We start from the raw sequence: 16,312 nt of genomic DNA on the forward strand, positions 1-16,312 counted from the left end.
CAGCATTTTGTATGGTGCAGTATGTGCTTTGGAAGTATATTGCTGTATAGTTGACAGGGCAGAGGTAACAGACCATTGGGAGAAAAGAGTTCAACTGTTATGTTTTCACCCCAGACTGCACTGTCTTCTTGCAGGGTTCATGTAATTGTGGTTCCAGTGTGGTGACAGACTCAGGACCAGAAAGAGATGGAGAGAGTTCTAGTAAGGTATGCTACTATGTGAGTTGGGCCTTAAGAGCTATCTTGGGAGTAGAACATGTGGTAGATCTGGTCATTGAAGATCCCTGCATAGGTGGTGACAGCACTGACTGTTTCATCATACAGGTTCCTTGGGGAGGGGGGGGATAGTGGAATAGATTAAAATGAGTTATGCTCTCCTATGCAACCTAAAGATCTATAAAGTCAGCATACTTAAGGTTTTCATGAACACAAAAATCTTGTGAAGGGGAAGGTTTATCTCCATTTGCCCTGTTGAACAAAAACCAAAGCGGGTTGCCTGGTCAAATCAGCCAGGTCAGACTGATCAGTTGGCTGGTTTTATAGAGGTTTGTTTTGCAAAGATTTAAGCCAATTATAACAGTGGGTGCATATATTGAAGTCTTCAGTTCAGGGCCTGAGACGTGAACCAAAACAACCAGCTTTGAGGCAAATCACATTACATAACATTGAAAAATAGATAAAGGTACAAGGCTGTGAGGGAAAAGGTCATGTAATACTACATTATTTATGACTGACTTTTATATACATGACTCCTTTAAACCAGCCAAGACCAGCAAACCATCTTGGCTAGAGTCAGGGATACTTATAAATTTTGACTTACTTGGCTTTCTCTTCCAGTTTATAGCCCTTGATGGTCTCTACATAACCACTGGCAGTGTCAACACTCTTGTCATAGTAGGACTTCAGGGTGTCCATCACATTGGCAAAAGTTCCCTTCTCCTCCTCAGCCTGTCTGGGCATTCGGAAGCTCTCCACTCCTACAATAGTAAGTTCAATTCTAAGGTCATGCAGGAAGATTGAGACATCAGTTAATAATGGGCCCTTTTCACATTTTCAGGTCTGGAATGCGAAAGTAAAATATTGTAGGGTAAACTTCTATAGCGGTGAATGGGAGACCATTTGATTCAACAGCAAAAGAAAAAAAATCCACCAATGAGTTTCCTCGACTTTCTAAAAGAGGAGGAAAATACAGAGCAGTGGAATACAGCAGTCAGAAGGCATGCTTTTCAATGAAGTTTTTCAATGAAGCTGTTCAGGGGACTTTAAGACATTTAAGAAATACAGACATTACAGTATGATGTACGTTCATCTATTTAACTAAAGATGGTTTGTAATTATGTGTATTGTGAAAAGTGCTATCCAAAAATAAAAATTCTGAGAAGAAAGATGCCAAATTTACTGTTACTCTTTCAGCAGCGGTATATGAAACTCCATAGCAGTAGTGTCAACATTTTTTTTTAAATAAATGCCAAGGAAATATAAAACAAAGAATAATGTTATAAATGTAAATATATATATATATATATATATATATATATATATATATATATATATATATATATATATATATATATATATACATTGCTAATGATACGGAAACGCATCATCACAGTCTGTGAAAAGGCTCCATAATAGTGTGTGTGTGTGTGTGTGTGTGTGTGTGTGTGTGTGTGTGTGCGTGCGTGCATACCCAAAGCAAAGAAAGCAATGAGCACTGTGATAGCCAGTAGCTTGTTCATAGTGACAGGCAGATCTGTGGGGTTAAGTACAACAGTAATTAGACAATAGTTGCAAAATAGTGAGAATATAAATGTGATCACAAGAGGGCAGAAATGTATTCCTTGTGACAATCTGAACTCCAATGCACCCAAGTCATTCCATCAATTTAGCCTCTAATGCTACATCTAATGCTACATCATGGTATTTTTTACTTGAATTGAAAGCATCTGCCTATTGCATAAATGTTAATCAAGGCATGAATTAGGGAAACTAGAAGGCTCCTTTTCCTTATGTCATGTTGTAGCCTAAGCCTACTCAGGGAAAACACAGTTCATATGCTTGACACATCTCTATGTTATCTATGTATTATATTTTCATATAAATATATTTTTAAATATATATATAAATATTTTTTAATATAAAACCATACACTTAATGTTGCAATAACTTCAAAGTCCTCCATACAGACTTATGCCATGTGCATTTTAGGAATTCAGCAGGTGGATGGAGTCATCCATAGTTGCTAAGCAGTCAAGCATAACAAATCGTATTATTCGTATTATTAAAATTTTTTATAATGCATTTTCACACTTTTAACAAGTATGGAAAATATGGGTGTACTTACAGTTTCTCCTCAGCAGAAAGTGTGTCAGACTGCTTAGCAGCAAAAACTCTTTGGCCTATCTTATATATGGGTGCAGATGTGTTGACCTAATAACCCAAGGGCCAAAGTGCAACTCTTTCAGATAATTGTTGTGCGATCGTGTCTGTATTTGACTGGGGGTAGGTTGCAAGATAGCAAAGACTAAAAAGAGATTACCTGTTAAACAGATATGGCTCTTTACAAAAGAGGCAAAGAGACTGATCACGTTTAAACTAATGCTGGCTATTGCTGGGTTTGATCAAAGATCTTCCATTCAAGAATGAGGGGAGCTTGTTTCTGTTCTTGCTAAAATGATAATACACTTTGATAACGTCTTTTGTATTCTGCGCCCTATTCATAACCTCTAGACAGATAAATGCAGCCAGTTTTGTGCAATTGAACTTCTACACATTTCCAAATAAAGTCCTAAGTCTGTTTCACCACAGACACGTCAGCCTGTTTTGTTCAAGATATTTGTACACCAGTGTGTTAAATGAATATTCCTGGTTTAATACAAGTTAAGCTCAATCGCCAGCATTTTTGGCATAATGTTGATTGGCAAAAAAAATTATAATAATAAAAATTAATTTTTTTTTTAAACAGCAAAAATCGAGGATACAGTGAGGCACTAAAAATGGAAGTGATTGTGGTAAATTGTTTGGAGGGTTTAAAGGCAGACATGTGATGCTTACGAATTTAATAAAAGCATTTATTTAATTAATTGTTCTGTTAAAACTTGTGAATTATTTTAGCTCTAAAGTTTTTAAATTGTAATTTTTGTAGGATGACATGGTTTGTGGCATTACGTTGTCATGACTGCGAAGTTGTAATATTGGACACAACTTTACACCAAAAAGGTTAGTAAGCGACTTTATCACACTAAAATCATGTTAACACACTTACCGCTTGTCTCTATACTTCTGAAACAGGCCCCAATTCACTCCCATTGTAAGTGCCTCACTGAATCCCAGATTTTTTGAGTTTTTTTAAACAAAAGGAGGGAGAAGTCAAAATTAGTTTCTGTGGTAATTAATATTATGCCATAAATGCTGTCGATTGAGCTTAATTTGTATCGAACCCAGAATATTCCTTTATGTGTGTGTGTGCGTGTGTGTGTGTGTGTGTGTGTGTGTGAGAGAGAGTTGTTATTTGTGGTTTACAAGGACATTTTTTTAGGTTACGCACTAGTAATTATGAGGGTATTATGCTATAAATGTGGTTTATGAAGACACAACTAGTGTCCACGTACACTCACCAGCCACTTTATTAGGTACACCTGTTCATCTATTTATTCATGTGATTATCTAATCAGCCAAACGTGTGGCAGCATTGAATGTATAAAATCATGCAGATACGGGTCAGGAGCTTCAATTAATGTTCACATCAACCATCAGAATGGGGGAAAAAATTGATCTCAGTGATTTAGACATGATTGTTGGTGCCTGGTTTGAGTATTTCTGTCACTGCTGATCTCCTGGGATTTTCACGCACAACACTCTCTAGAATGTAAAGAGATTGGTGCAAAAAACAAAAAACATCCAGTGAGCGGCAGTTCTATGGGCAAAAACAGCTTGTTAATGACAGAGGTCAGTGGAGAATGGCCACACTGGTCCAAGCTGGATGTTCGGTGGATGTTTTTTGTTTTTTGCACCATTACCTATACACTCTAGAGACTGTTGTGCATGAATATCCCAGGAGATCAGCCCTTAGAGAAATACTCAAACCACCCATCTGGCACCAACAATCATGCCACGGTCAAAATCACTGAGATCACATTTTCTCCCCATTCTGATGTTGATGTGAACATCCACTGAAGCTCCTGATCCATATCTGCATGATTTTATACATTATACTGCTGCCACATGATTGGCTGATTAGATAATCACATGATGTACAAGTAGATGTACAGGTGTAACTAATAAAGTGGCTGGTGTTCAATTCAAATGACTTAAAAAACATACTAAACAATGAGTTCCCTATCTGTCACTCACTTGACGTTGTGTCGATGTAGTGACACTAGGGGTCACTCTTGGGAGCCCGAGACACCTCTGGTCTTTGATAAAAGGCCAATGAAAATTGGCGAGTGGTATTTGCATGCCACTCCCCTAGACATACGGGTATAAAAGGAGCTGGTATGCAACCACTCATTCAGATTTTCTCTTCGGAGCCGAATGGTCATGCTCACTGAGCTGAATTCCCATGACTGTTCATTCACCTCTGCTGGATCTGACTGCGCATTTTAGCGGCTTCTCCCTCCTCTGCACTGGTGCACTGCAGAGAATGCGCTTTGGCAGAAATAAGACTATATTTCTCTAAAAGAGTATATTTCTCTAAAAGAGCGGCACACACGGAACATCTTTTTAAAGACGTGTCTTTTTAAAGATGTGTGTTATTCCTGGTTGCGCTCGTTATTTCTCACCTTCTGACGGTCACGATCATTGTCTTTTGTGTCTGGACACTGTTCATGAGGAGACAGCATTCGTGGATGGTCATGTACTCATTGCGAGGACAAGTCCATGGCAACGATGTGGTCGTGGCTCGCCTTCATAAGAAAGCAAGCCACCCCAGAGGTTCCCCGCCTCGGTCCTTTTACCCACGGGTATGAGGCCAGCGTGGCTAGCACTGGGGGCGATTTGGGGACCCCAATGGGACCGCCTCTGCCGGGTATCCCCCCGCGGACCTCCCATTCCCCAGCACGCTCGTCTGCCCCGATCGGGCTTCCGGATGAGTCCACCGGCTCGTCTCACGGCGAGTTCGACCTCTTATTCAGAGCCCGCGAAAGTGATGAGCTCTCAAGCGTTCAGTTCAGTCGGACGCGGAAACCTCAGCTGGGCTCCTCCCTTCGGGGACGATTGCCCAGCTACAGGCTGACGGGGAGATGACGACATGCTTCCCGGGCAGCCGTGAGCGTCGGCTAGAGTGGAACCCTCCGCTCTTCCCTGAACCCTCGTGGCTCAATGATTGGTTCCTGGGCTCGCGGTGCCGCTCAAAGCCACGCCCCGCCCTGTTCCTTTCTTCCCGGAAGTGTACGAAGAGCTGACAAGGTCATGGGAGGCACTTTTTACTGCCCGGTCCCGATCTTTTCAGCTTTCCCGCCCTCACTACCCTCGATGGTGGGACGGCCAAGGGCTATTCGGCAATCCCCCGGTGGATAAAGGCGCTTGCGGTGCACCTATGCCCACAGAGCGCTGCCACCTGGTGCGGGTGCCCAAAGCCCCCATCCAAAGCCTGTAGGTTTACGTCGTCTCTGACGGCCAAGGCCTATGGTGCCACTGGACAAGCCGCCTCCGCCCTGCACGCCATGGCTGTCCTGCAAATCCGCCAAGGTGCTAAAGGAATTGCATGAGGGTAGTTCCGCCCCAGGATTGATGTAGGAACTGTGCTCGGTGACCGACCTCCCTCTCCAAGCGTCGAAAGTCACGGTGTGGTCTCCCGGGTGGACGATGTCCACATTAGTGGTCCAGGAGCGCCACCTTTGGCTCAACCTGGTCAAGATGGGTGAGGCTGACAGGACACGGTTCCTTGCTGCCCCCATCTCCCAGGCTGGCCTATTTGGTGACACCGTCAAGGAATTTGCCCAGCAGTTCTCGATGGTGGAGCAGTAGACGGAGGCTATCCGGCATATCCTGTCCTGGCGCAGCTCAAGATTCCACACCCCGCCAAGGGCGTTCCCCTGTGGTGACTGCACCAGCTCTGCCGCAGCCCGCCCCTTCGGTCCGGCCCTGGCATGGAGCCCACCACAGGAAGCAGACGCCACCCGTCCCATGAAAGGCTTCAAAGCGCCCTTGAGACAGGCGACCCAGGGACGACGAAACCCGCTGCTCAGGAGCTGGTAAGCAGACCTCTCCATCCCCCAGTCGAAGGCCGAGAGGAGAATCTTTTTGTTACCTTTGCATTTAATTGCGCTGCATGCCCAAGTGGCTGCAGTACTCAAGAGTTCAGCAAGAGCAGTTTCCTTGTTCCCTGGGTCACGTATCCGGTGTGCACGGCCGTCATCACGACCACCATCCACCACTCTATTTGGCAGGTTTGGCGCTCCAGCGGTGGTCTCCCGCCCCTGAGCGCCCAGCTATGGCACTAATCCGCCCCCGATATGACAGTCTCCACGGGTCATGAGGACAGGCCTCTTCCTCCCCTGTCCCAGGCTGTTCCGGGGGTGGTCACAAGGAGCCAGGTAAGTGCTTCGATGTCCCCAGATGCAGCACGGCCACGACATGGTGTGGCACCTCGAGCTCTGCCCCGCCGCGAGGCCCCACCTGCCCTTTGATCCCCCTTGCACGGAACTTGGACGCATGGCTTGCGCTTTCCAATCCATCGCGATGGCTGGTCTGGACCGTCTGACTCGGCTATACGATTCAGTTCGCCAGGCATCTGCCCAGGTTCAGCGGTATCCACTTCACCTTGGTGAAGGACGAAAATGCTGCTATCTTGCGACCGGAGATCGCTACCCTCCTACGGAAGGGCGCGATAGAACCTGTCCCTCCGGCCGAGATGAAGAAGGGGTTTTACAGCCCTTGGGTTGCGGCCAATCTTGGACCTGCGAGTACTGAACCGGGATTTACACAGACTCCCGTTCAAGATGTTGACACAAAAACGCATTCTGGCGAGCGTCCAGCATCAAGATTGGTTCGCGGCGGTAGACCTGAAGGATGCGTACTTCCACGTCTCGATCCCTCCTCGACACAGACCCTTCCTGTGGTTTGCATTCGAGGGTCAGGCATATCAGTACAAGGTCCTCCCTTTTGGCCTGTCCCTGTCTCCTCGCATCTTCACAAAGGTCGCAAAGGCAGCCCTTATCCTGCTAAGGGAGGTGGGCATTTGCATTCTCAACTATTTCCACAACTGGCTAATCTTAGCTTACTCTCGGGACATGTTGTGCGCACACAGGGACTTGGTACTCTCACACCCCAGCTGACTAGGGCTTCAGGTCAACTGGGAAAAGATCAAGCTCCTCCCAGTTCAGAGCATCTTTTTTCTCGGTTTGGAGTTGGACTCTCTTTGACAGCGCGCCTCACAAATGAGCGCGCCCAGTCGGTGTTGGCCTGTTTCAAGGCGTTCAAACAGAAAACAGCGGTTCCACTGAAACTTTTTCAGAGGCTCCTGGGGCATATGGCATCCTCAGCGGTGGCCACCCCGCTCGGGTTGATGCATATGAGATCGCTTCAGCACTAGCTTCAGACTCGAGTCCCGAGATGGGAATGGTGCCACGGGACACATCGCGTGGTCATCACGCCAGTCTGTCACCGTCTTTTCAGCCCTTGGACCGACCTCTCATTTCTACGGGCAGGTGTTCCCCTAGAACTGGTCTCCATGTGAGTCGTGGTCATGTCGGACGCCTCCAAAACGGGCTGGGGCACTGATTGCAACGGGCACGCAGCCGCCGGCTTGTGGATGGGCCCGCGACTGCATTGGCACATCAACTGCCTCGAGCTGTTGGCAATTCTGCTCGCCCTGCGGAGGTTTTGGCCATTGATCCAGGGCAAGCACGTGTTAGTTCAGACAGACAACACGGCAACGGTAGCATATGTCAACTGCCAAGGCGGTCTGCGCTCTTGTTGTATGTCACAACTCGCCCACCGTCTCCTCCACTGGAGTCAGCAGCACTTCAAGTCGCTGCAAGCCACTCACATCCCGGGCAACCTCAACACTACAGCGGACACGCTGTCATGACGGGTTACCCTCAGGGAAGAGTGGAGACTCCACCCTCAGGTGGTCCAGCTGATTTGGAGTTGATTCGGACAGGCACAGGTACACCTGTTTGCCTCCCAAGAATCCTCCCCACTGCCCGCTCTGGTACGCCCTGACCGAGGCCCCCCTTGGTATAAATGCACTGGCACACAGCTGGCCCCCTAGCATGCACAAATATGCATTTACCCCAGTGAGCCTACTTGCACAGACCCTGTGCAAGAGCAGGGAGGATGAGGAGCAGGTCGTCCTGGTAGCACCCTACTGGCCCACCCAGACATGGTTCTCAGACCTCATGCTCCTTGCGACAGCCCCCCCTCTGGCGAATTCCCCTGAGGAAGGACCTTCTTTCTCAGGGACGGGGCACCATCTGGCACCCGCGACCAGACCTCTGGAATCTCTATGTCTGGCCCCTGGATGGGATGCGGAAGACCTAAGAGGTCTACCGCCTGTGGTGGTAGACACGATCACTCAGGCTAGGGCCCCCTCTATGAGGTGCCTGTATGCCTTTAAGTGGCATCTGTTTGCTAAGTGGTGTTCTTTCCGACGGGAAAACCACCAGAGATGCGTAGTCGGATCAGTGCTTTCCTTCCTGCAGGAGAGGTTGGAAGGGAGGCTGTCCCCTTCCACCTTGAAGGTGTACGTTGCCGCCATAGCAGCACACCACGACGCAGTCGACGGTAAGTTCTTAGGGAAGCACAACCTGATCATCAGGTTCCCAAGAGGCGCCAAGAGGCTCAATCCCTCCAGACCATGCCTCGTTCCCTCATGGGACCTCTCTGTAGTTCTTCAGGGTCTACAGAGAGCCCCCTTTGGGCCTTTGCAGTCAGCCGAGCTTAAGGCACTATCCTTGAAGACTGCCCTCTTGACTGCGCTCACTTCCATCAAGAGGGTAGGAGACCTGCAAACATTCTCTGTCAGCGAAATGTGCCTGGAGTTCGGTCCGGGCTACTCTCACGTGATCCTGAGACCCCGACCGGCCTATGTGCCCAAGGTTCCCACGACCCCTTTTAGGGACCAGGTGGTGAACCTGCAAGCGCTGCCCCAGGAGGAGGCAGACCCAGCCCTGTCATTGCTGTGTCCGGTGCGCGCTTTACGCATCTATTTGGATTGCACACAGAGCTTTAGGATCTCTGAGCAGCTCTTTGTCTGCTTTGGTGCACAGCGGAAAGGAAGCGCTGTCTCCAAGCAGAGGATCGCCCACTGGCTCATTGACGCCATAACTATGGCATATTACGCCCAGGACATGCTGCCCCCGTTATGGCTATGAGCCCATTCTACCAGGGGTGTAGCGGCCTCCTGGGCCCTGGCCAGGGGTGCCTCTCTAACAGACATTTGCAGAGCAGGAGGCTGGGCAACACCCAACACCTTTGCAAGGTTCTACAACCTCCGGGTGGAACCGGTTTCGTCCCAGGTAGTGGCACGCAATACAAGCGGATAAGCCCGGGATAGCCAGCCGGGTGTATCGCTTGCACATAGCGCCTTCCACCTCCTTTTGAGATGAAGATGTGCGCCATTAATTCCCAGTAGTGTTCACAAACTTTGTTCCCTGGTTGACTTACTCTGAGCCCTATGGCAGTCGAGTTTTCAGAGAGACTCGCTGCCGGCCCAGTACATGTGCTAACTAAGAGTCCTGTTCTGGGGTGCTCCGCATGTGGCAGTTCCTGTAAGGCTAACCCCATGCAATGTATATCTTCCGCTAATTCGTTTCCTTGTTGGCAAACTGCGTCTTCCTTGGGCAGAGCCCCTCTGCCCCAGTCTCCATTTTTGTAGTAACTCCTCCCCTGTTAGGTAGGATCTACCTTGAAGACACTCCACATGGTCGGAAAGACCATGTGACGTATTTTTCCACTTAAATATCCCCCCCCTCTCTTTGGGCGAGGTGTGGTCTCCGCGGTGTCTTCCCCTTGGGAGGGACACCCCCCAACTAGACCTGGAGGCCCAGTCGGATAATCCCCCTTCTTTTTTAGGGAGTGGAAAAAAAGAAGGGGAAAAGAGGCCACAACTGGGTTAGCCTGTCTCTATCTTTTGGGTAGTCGACTTGTCCCCAAAGGGCCGTTCGACACTCATAACTATGCTGGGGGAGGTTACCTGTCGACCTGGTGTGCTGGCTATAAGGCACACAGTGGTCTGCTCACCACACACCGTCAGTTCACGTAACACAGTTCAGCCAGTTGTGGCATTTCGTATAGGGACCCCTAGTGTCACTACATCGACACAATGTCGAGTGAGTAACAGATAGGGAATGTCATGGTTACTTGTGTAACCTCCATTCCCTGATGGAGGGAACGAGATGTTGTGTCCCTCCTGCCACAACGCTGAACTACCCGCTGAAATGGCTGGACCTTGTCTCGGCTCCTCAGCATAAAACCTGAATGAATGGTTGCATACCAGCTCCTTTTATACCCGTATGTCCAGGGGAGTGGCATGCAAATACCACTCGCCAATTTTCATTGGCCTTTTATCAAAGACCAGAGGTGTTTCGGGCTCCCAAGAGTGACCCCTAGTGTCATTACATCGACACAACATCTCATTCCCTCCATCAGGGAACAGAGGTTACACAAGTAACCCTGACGTTTTTTTTAAATGTTAAAATGTCAGAAGTTTTCTGTGAGTGTTAGGTTAGCACTGGGTTCTTTAAAAGCATGTACTTGAATTGTTTTGATGTTCTTGTGAAGACATTGACTTTTTGTTTTAGTTTCAGGGGAAGGATTTGGGTGTTGAAATGAATTTGATCATCAACCTTTAAATGCATGGGTTTTTGGCAAAAAATTATTTCAAAGTTGGTCCTTTAGTAACCCGGCAATTATATCTTATTATGGATCTACAAAATGCCCAGATAGTGGCAGATTGGGGGGGGGGGGCTACTGTCTCTGAGGTACAGAGCCCTTGAAGTTGGTTCTCTGAAGGGTACACGGAATTATTGTATAATGTGCCCTTCATCTTGTGGAAGAGCCCATTCATTTTCTCACTTTCGTTTGGAATGAGCTTTCAAGTGGTGTCCCCTCTTGCAGCAGTGCCCTTTGAGGGAGCAAAAATGTCATTTTGAATTCGCCCCTGAGCATCGAATGGCGTCGCGGAGCATCAGCTGTTTTTTTTTTTATTATGTTTGTGTTTCATGAAGTTACAAGATATCTGTTTACAGCAGGGGTCTGCAGCATATGGCACGCGTGCCAGCATTGGCATGCGAAGGGGTAATCACTGGCATGCCAGCAACAGCGAGAGAGTAGACTATTTTATTTAGATGAAATTCCGCACCTGCATTCCAATCTACATCTTGATGTAATCCTTCCTCATGATCACACAAAATGTTTTCATGAGCTGAATGGGAGACTAAACAAAAAGTTCAAATGTGACGAGACTGCAGTATACCCAACGGACTCGTGCAGTGCGTGCAAGCCATCCGCACATTGCGAGCCGGCAGCGCTTCACATTCGCTTAATCACGCGTCCGCTTCGCTTCGGTCTGGCTGCGCGGATGACAGCCTACATTCTGTGTTTCATTTGATTCTTAACGCTTTCAGAACAACACGTGATGTAATAAGGAAAACACCACTATGAATCCTTGTGATTTCCAACCCAGCATACAGGTTCAGCATCCTTAAACCATGATCACATTCAAAATTACATTTAAAGATTAAAAGCAAAAACATAAAAATCTGAGTCTAATCAAAATACAAATTAAACCTGGAAATAAATTTTTAGGATTTTGTAGGTGTGATTCACCGAAAATGGCTAAATAGTTGATCGGGTTGTGATGTGCAAATGGCTTGCACGCATTTAATAATGTTTAGTCTCCAATTCAGCTGATGAAAACATTGCGTGATCATGAGGAAGGATTAAATCAAGATATAAGCCTAGATTGAATGCAGGTGCGAAAAACTTAATACAAGTAAAATAGCCTGCTCCACTCTTGCTGTTGATTGCGTGCTAGTAATCACCCCTCTGTGTGATTTTGAAAATGTAGTATGACATAATATAAGAAATATTTAAGCTTCCACAAAATTTCGTGATCAGTAATCTAATAAGCAAATTTGTGACACTAACTGTAACTTATTTAGGACAGAGTTTCTTTCATTAAAGCATTTAAGATGCTCTGTGAAAATTCACATGCCGGATCATGATTATATCATAATCATCGGGCTTTCACTCAAACTGTTATGCTGATAATATCATTTGTAATAAAAAAATAAATAAAAGATTAAATTAGAAAAATGCAAAATAGAAACATTTTCACAAGTGCGGACTCAAACTATGGTAAAAAACCACATACATGCACATATATATATACAGCTCTGGAAAAAATTAAGAGACCACTCCAAATGCTTCTTAAATCAATATCTCTACACAGGGTCGGACTGTCCATAGGGAGAACTGGAACTTTTCCCAGTGGGCCAGCCGAGAAACGAGGCCAAACGGGCCGCGATATGCGATATTCCATTCCAGTGTCTGATGAATTCCTGCTTGAATCTTTGTGCCAGGAGTGGCATAAAGTCAGCAATGTAACGGCACAGCCGTTAACTTGGAAAATAAAAAATGGCACTCCATGTCAGAAAGGTTGCCGACCCCTGGTTTACAGCATGTACACTCTAAAAGCTTTTTTCTCCAGGACATCACTTGATATTGATTTAACGTGAGTGAAATAATGTGTTGTTTTCTATTCTCGAGCTTTCCGATCGGCACGATGATTTGACCGTATGTTTGACAGTTTGTGTAGAGTAAATAATCATATTTCATAAGTTATGGAAACAGAACACTTCTAATTTGTCAGCAAATTAAAAAGCACCTGGTAAGAGTTGGTTATATTGCCTGTATGCATTGTAAAGTCTTTAAAAGGACACCCATTTTGTGTTATTTAGGCGAGTAATTATTAATTATTTCGATGATTTCTTTATCAGCACGGAACGTCAAAAGTATGCCAAAACATGTTTATGTATTATTATTTAAGCGACTCAAGAGCAAGCATACAGTAATTTCCTCATTTATTTTCTGCCTGCAATGCAGGCAACCTATAATAAATAATATGTTGCCTACACTTCAATATGTTCACATACTTTGAACTCATTTTTGTTGCTACAATAATTGAATAAATACTTTAGAATACAGAAATTACATTGTTTGCATTGCTTTTGTTTATTTATGGAACATATAGTTAGCATTTTGGCTGTGTACTCACAGAACGACGCAGACACACCAGCGCAGAACTATAAATGCAAACCAACACAGGTCAGATGAAATATCCACTCTATGTGTTGTGTTGTAAGTTCATCAACACAATAATACTCGATTGCTACCGCATTTCTGACATCACATGCAGTGTAGACGGCTTTATTAATTAGCCTATAATGGGAGCGGTCGCATCGTTTTCAGTGATAGACATTTAATACGTCTTTTATAAAATACTGCCAATAACTGAAGGAGCTGTCTGATTCAGCCAAAGCCAGTTTGGTTTTTGTTTAAATTATAGACTAATCACTTTCAGAAAAATACCATAGTATTACCATTTTTGGACATGTAGGCTACCCATTCAAAACCATGGTGATGAGGTCAAAATGGAAGCAGCAGAGATCAAATGATAAGGTGAGGGTGCAGAGATGAGAAAAGTGAAGAGTGATGAGACAAGAAAAAGATTAGAGCCATATAACAAAACAAAAAAAGACACTGTCATTGCCATGGTAATACCATGGTACTGAATGATTATATTCATATTTCGTGACACTGTCATAGTACTCCAAGATACTTCAAAAAATGCCATGGTTTTACTATGACACATGTCAAAAACATGGTATTATCAAAGCCCATGTCTGAAATGTTTTTTTTTTTTTTTTTTAAATATGGTGCTTTTTTTAGGAATATTAGGAATGTATTAGGAACTGGCTATTATTTGTCAAAAAAGGAAATAATGGAGTAAATGGTGTTTATAAAACAAGAAAAATGCTTAAATACACAAAAAGCAAAAAATTTGTTACGTAATAAGTAGTCCTCTTAAAAAAAATAAAAAAATAAAAAATATCAGTGCCCTTTTTTTATCCTTCTGCCCCTGTCCCTGCTGAGGTCTGTGCACCACACTGGGATTCATTACTTCCACATTGAAATTTCATGAGATACAACTGGCTGTACTGAGCTACACATAACACATAAACTACGTTTAAGATACATTTATATATTTTCTCAGGCACTTTTTGAGTCTAAATAGATGCACAACTTACATAATTTCAGCAGTACACCCAAATGACAATAGCCAAATCATACTGTTCATGTGTTGCACTGGCTATAGTTTCCTTCCACGTTGGTGCTTCATCAAGTAGCAATGTCAAATGTAAATCAAATCAATCACTGACACATCAGTGCTACCTTGAGTTAGAAAAAGCATGTAAAATATGTACAGGTGCATCTCAATAAATTAGAATGTCGTGGAAAAGTTCATTTATTTCAGTAATTCAACTCAAATTGTGAAACTTGTGTATTAAATAAATTCAGTGCACACAGACTGAAGTAGTTTAAGTCTTTGGTTCTTTTAATTGTGATGATTTTGGCTCACATTTAACAAAAACCCACCAATTCACTATCTCAAAAAATTAGAATATGGTGACATGCCAATCAGCTAATCAACTCAAAACACCTGCAAAGGTTTCCTGAGCCTTCAAAATGGTCTCTCAGTTTGGTTCACTAGGCTACACAATCATGGGGAAGACTGCTGATCTGACAGTTGTCCAGAAGACAATCATTGACACCCTTCACAAGGAGGGTAAGCCACAAACATTCATTGCCAAAGAAGCTGGCTGTTCACAGAGTGCTGTATCCAAGCATGTTAACAGAAAGTTGAGTGGAAGGAAAAAGTGTGGAAGAAAAAGATGCACAACCAACCGAGAGAACCGCAGCCTTATGATTGTCAAGCAAAATCGATTCAAGAATTTGGGTGAACTTCACAAGGAATGGACTGAGGCTGGGGTCAAGGCATCAAGAGCCACCACACACAGACGTGTCAAGGAATTTGGCTACAGTTGTCGTATTCGTCTTGTTAAGCCACTCCTGAACCACAGACAACGTCAGAGGCGTCTTACCTGGGCTAAGGAGAAGAAGAACTGGACTGTTGCCCAGTGGTCCAAAGTCCTCTTTTCAGATGAGAGCAAGTTTTGTATTTCATTTGGAAACCAAGGTCCTAGAGTCTGGAGGAAGGGTGGAGAAGCTCATAGCCCAAGTTGCTTGAAGTCCAGTGTTAAGTTTCCACAGTCTGTGATGATTTGGGGTGCAATGTCATCTGCTGGTGTTGGTCCATTGTGTTTTTTGAAAACCAAAGTCACTGCACCCGTTTACCAAGAAATTTTAGAGCACTTCATGCTTCCTTCTGCTGACCAGCTTTTTAAAGATGCTGATTTCATTTTCCAGCAGGATTTGGCACCTGCCCACACTGCCAAAAGCACCAAAAGTTGGTTAAATGACCATGATGTTGGTGTGCTTGACTGGCCAGCAAACTCACCAGACCTGAACCCCATAGAGAATCTATGGGGTATTGTCAAGAGGAAAATGAGAAACAAGAGACCAAAAAATGCAGATGAGCTGAAGGCCACTGTCAAAGAAACCTGGGCTTCCATACCACCTCAGCAGTGCCACAAACTGATCACCTCCATGCCACGCCGAATTGAGGCAGTAATAAAGCAAAAGGAGCCCCTACCAAGTATTGAGTACATATAGAGTAAATGAACATACTTTCCAGAAGGCCAGCAATTCACTAAAAATGTTTTTTGTATTGGTCTTATGATGTATTCTAATTTTTTGAGATAGTGAATTGGTGGGTTTTTGTTAAATGTGAGCCAAAATCATCACAATTAAAAGAACCAAAGACTTAAACTACTTCAGTCTGTGTGCATTGAATTTATTTAATACACGAGTTTCACAATTTGAGTTGAATTACTGAAATAAATTAACTTTTCCACGACATTCTAATTTATTGAGATGCACCTGTATGTGTTCAAGCATATGGAATACTGATAAATCGCCATTGTCACACAGAAAATCAAAGTGATATTGTACTCATTTGTCTTGTACTAAACAAAAAACTATATATCTTGTGATAGTAAACTTATATTAAATAATTATTATAATTATATTACATAATTATATTTTATATAATGAAAAATGAAATATATGAAATATTTAAAAACATTCTCATGTTTGTGTAAGACTGTAAAGGGACTGTGGAGTTCATTGTTGGTGATTACACAGTCGAGTGCAATGTCTGTAAGAACATTGACCCTTTGGGTCTG

At 44.5% G+C, this 16,312-nt stretch overlaps 1 protein-coding gene across 1 annotated transcript in view; it reads right to left on the reverse strand.

Moving 5' to 3' along the window:
* Nucleotides 1-2,416, reverse strand: part of LOC127454595 (apolipoprotein C-II-like) — a 2,699-nt gene extending 283 nt beyond the window's left edge. The window contains exons 1-4 of the mRNA XM_051721902.1: nt 2,344-2,416; nt 1,690-1,752; nt 820-976; nt 1-327 (exon numbers count right to left, since the gene is read on the reverse strand). The exon at nt 1-327 is cut by the window's left edge and continues 283 nt beyond it. Of these exons, the coding sequence (XP_051577862.1) occupies nt 231-327; nt 820-976; nt 1,690-1,738 (303 nt within the window). The 5' untranslated portion in view covers nt 1,739-1,752; nt 2,344-2,416 and the 3' untranslated portion in view covers nt 1-230. The remainder of the gene's footprint in view (nt 328-819; nt 977-1,689; nt 1,753-2,343) is intronic.
* Nucleotides 2,417-16,312: the final 13,896 nt, after the last annotated feature.

This window comes from Myxocyprinus asiaticus, chromosome 16 (genome assembly GCF_019703515.2).
Source record: "Myxocyprinus asiaticus isolate MX2 ecotype Aquarium Trade chromosome 16, UBuf_Myxa_2, whole genome shotgun sequence".
In the NCBI taxonomy this organism is placed as follows: domain Eukaryota; kingdom Metazoa; phylum Chordata; class Actinopteri; order Cypriniformes; family Catostomidae; genus Myxocyprinus; species Myxocyprinus asiaticus.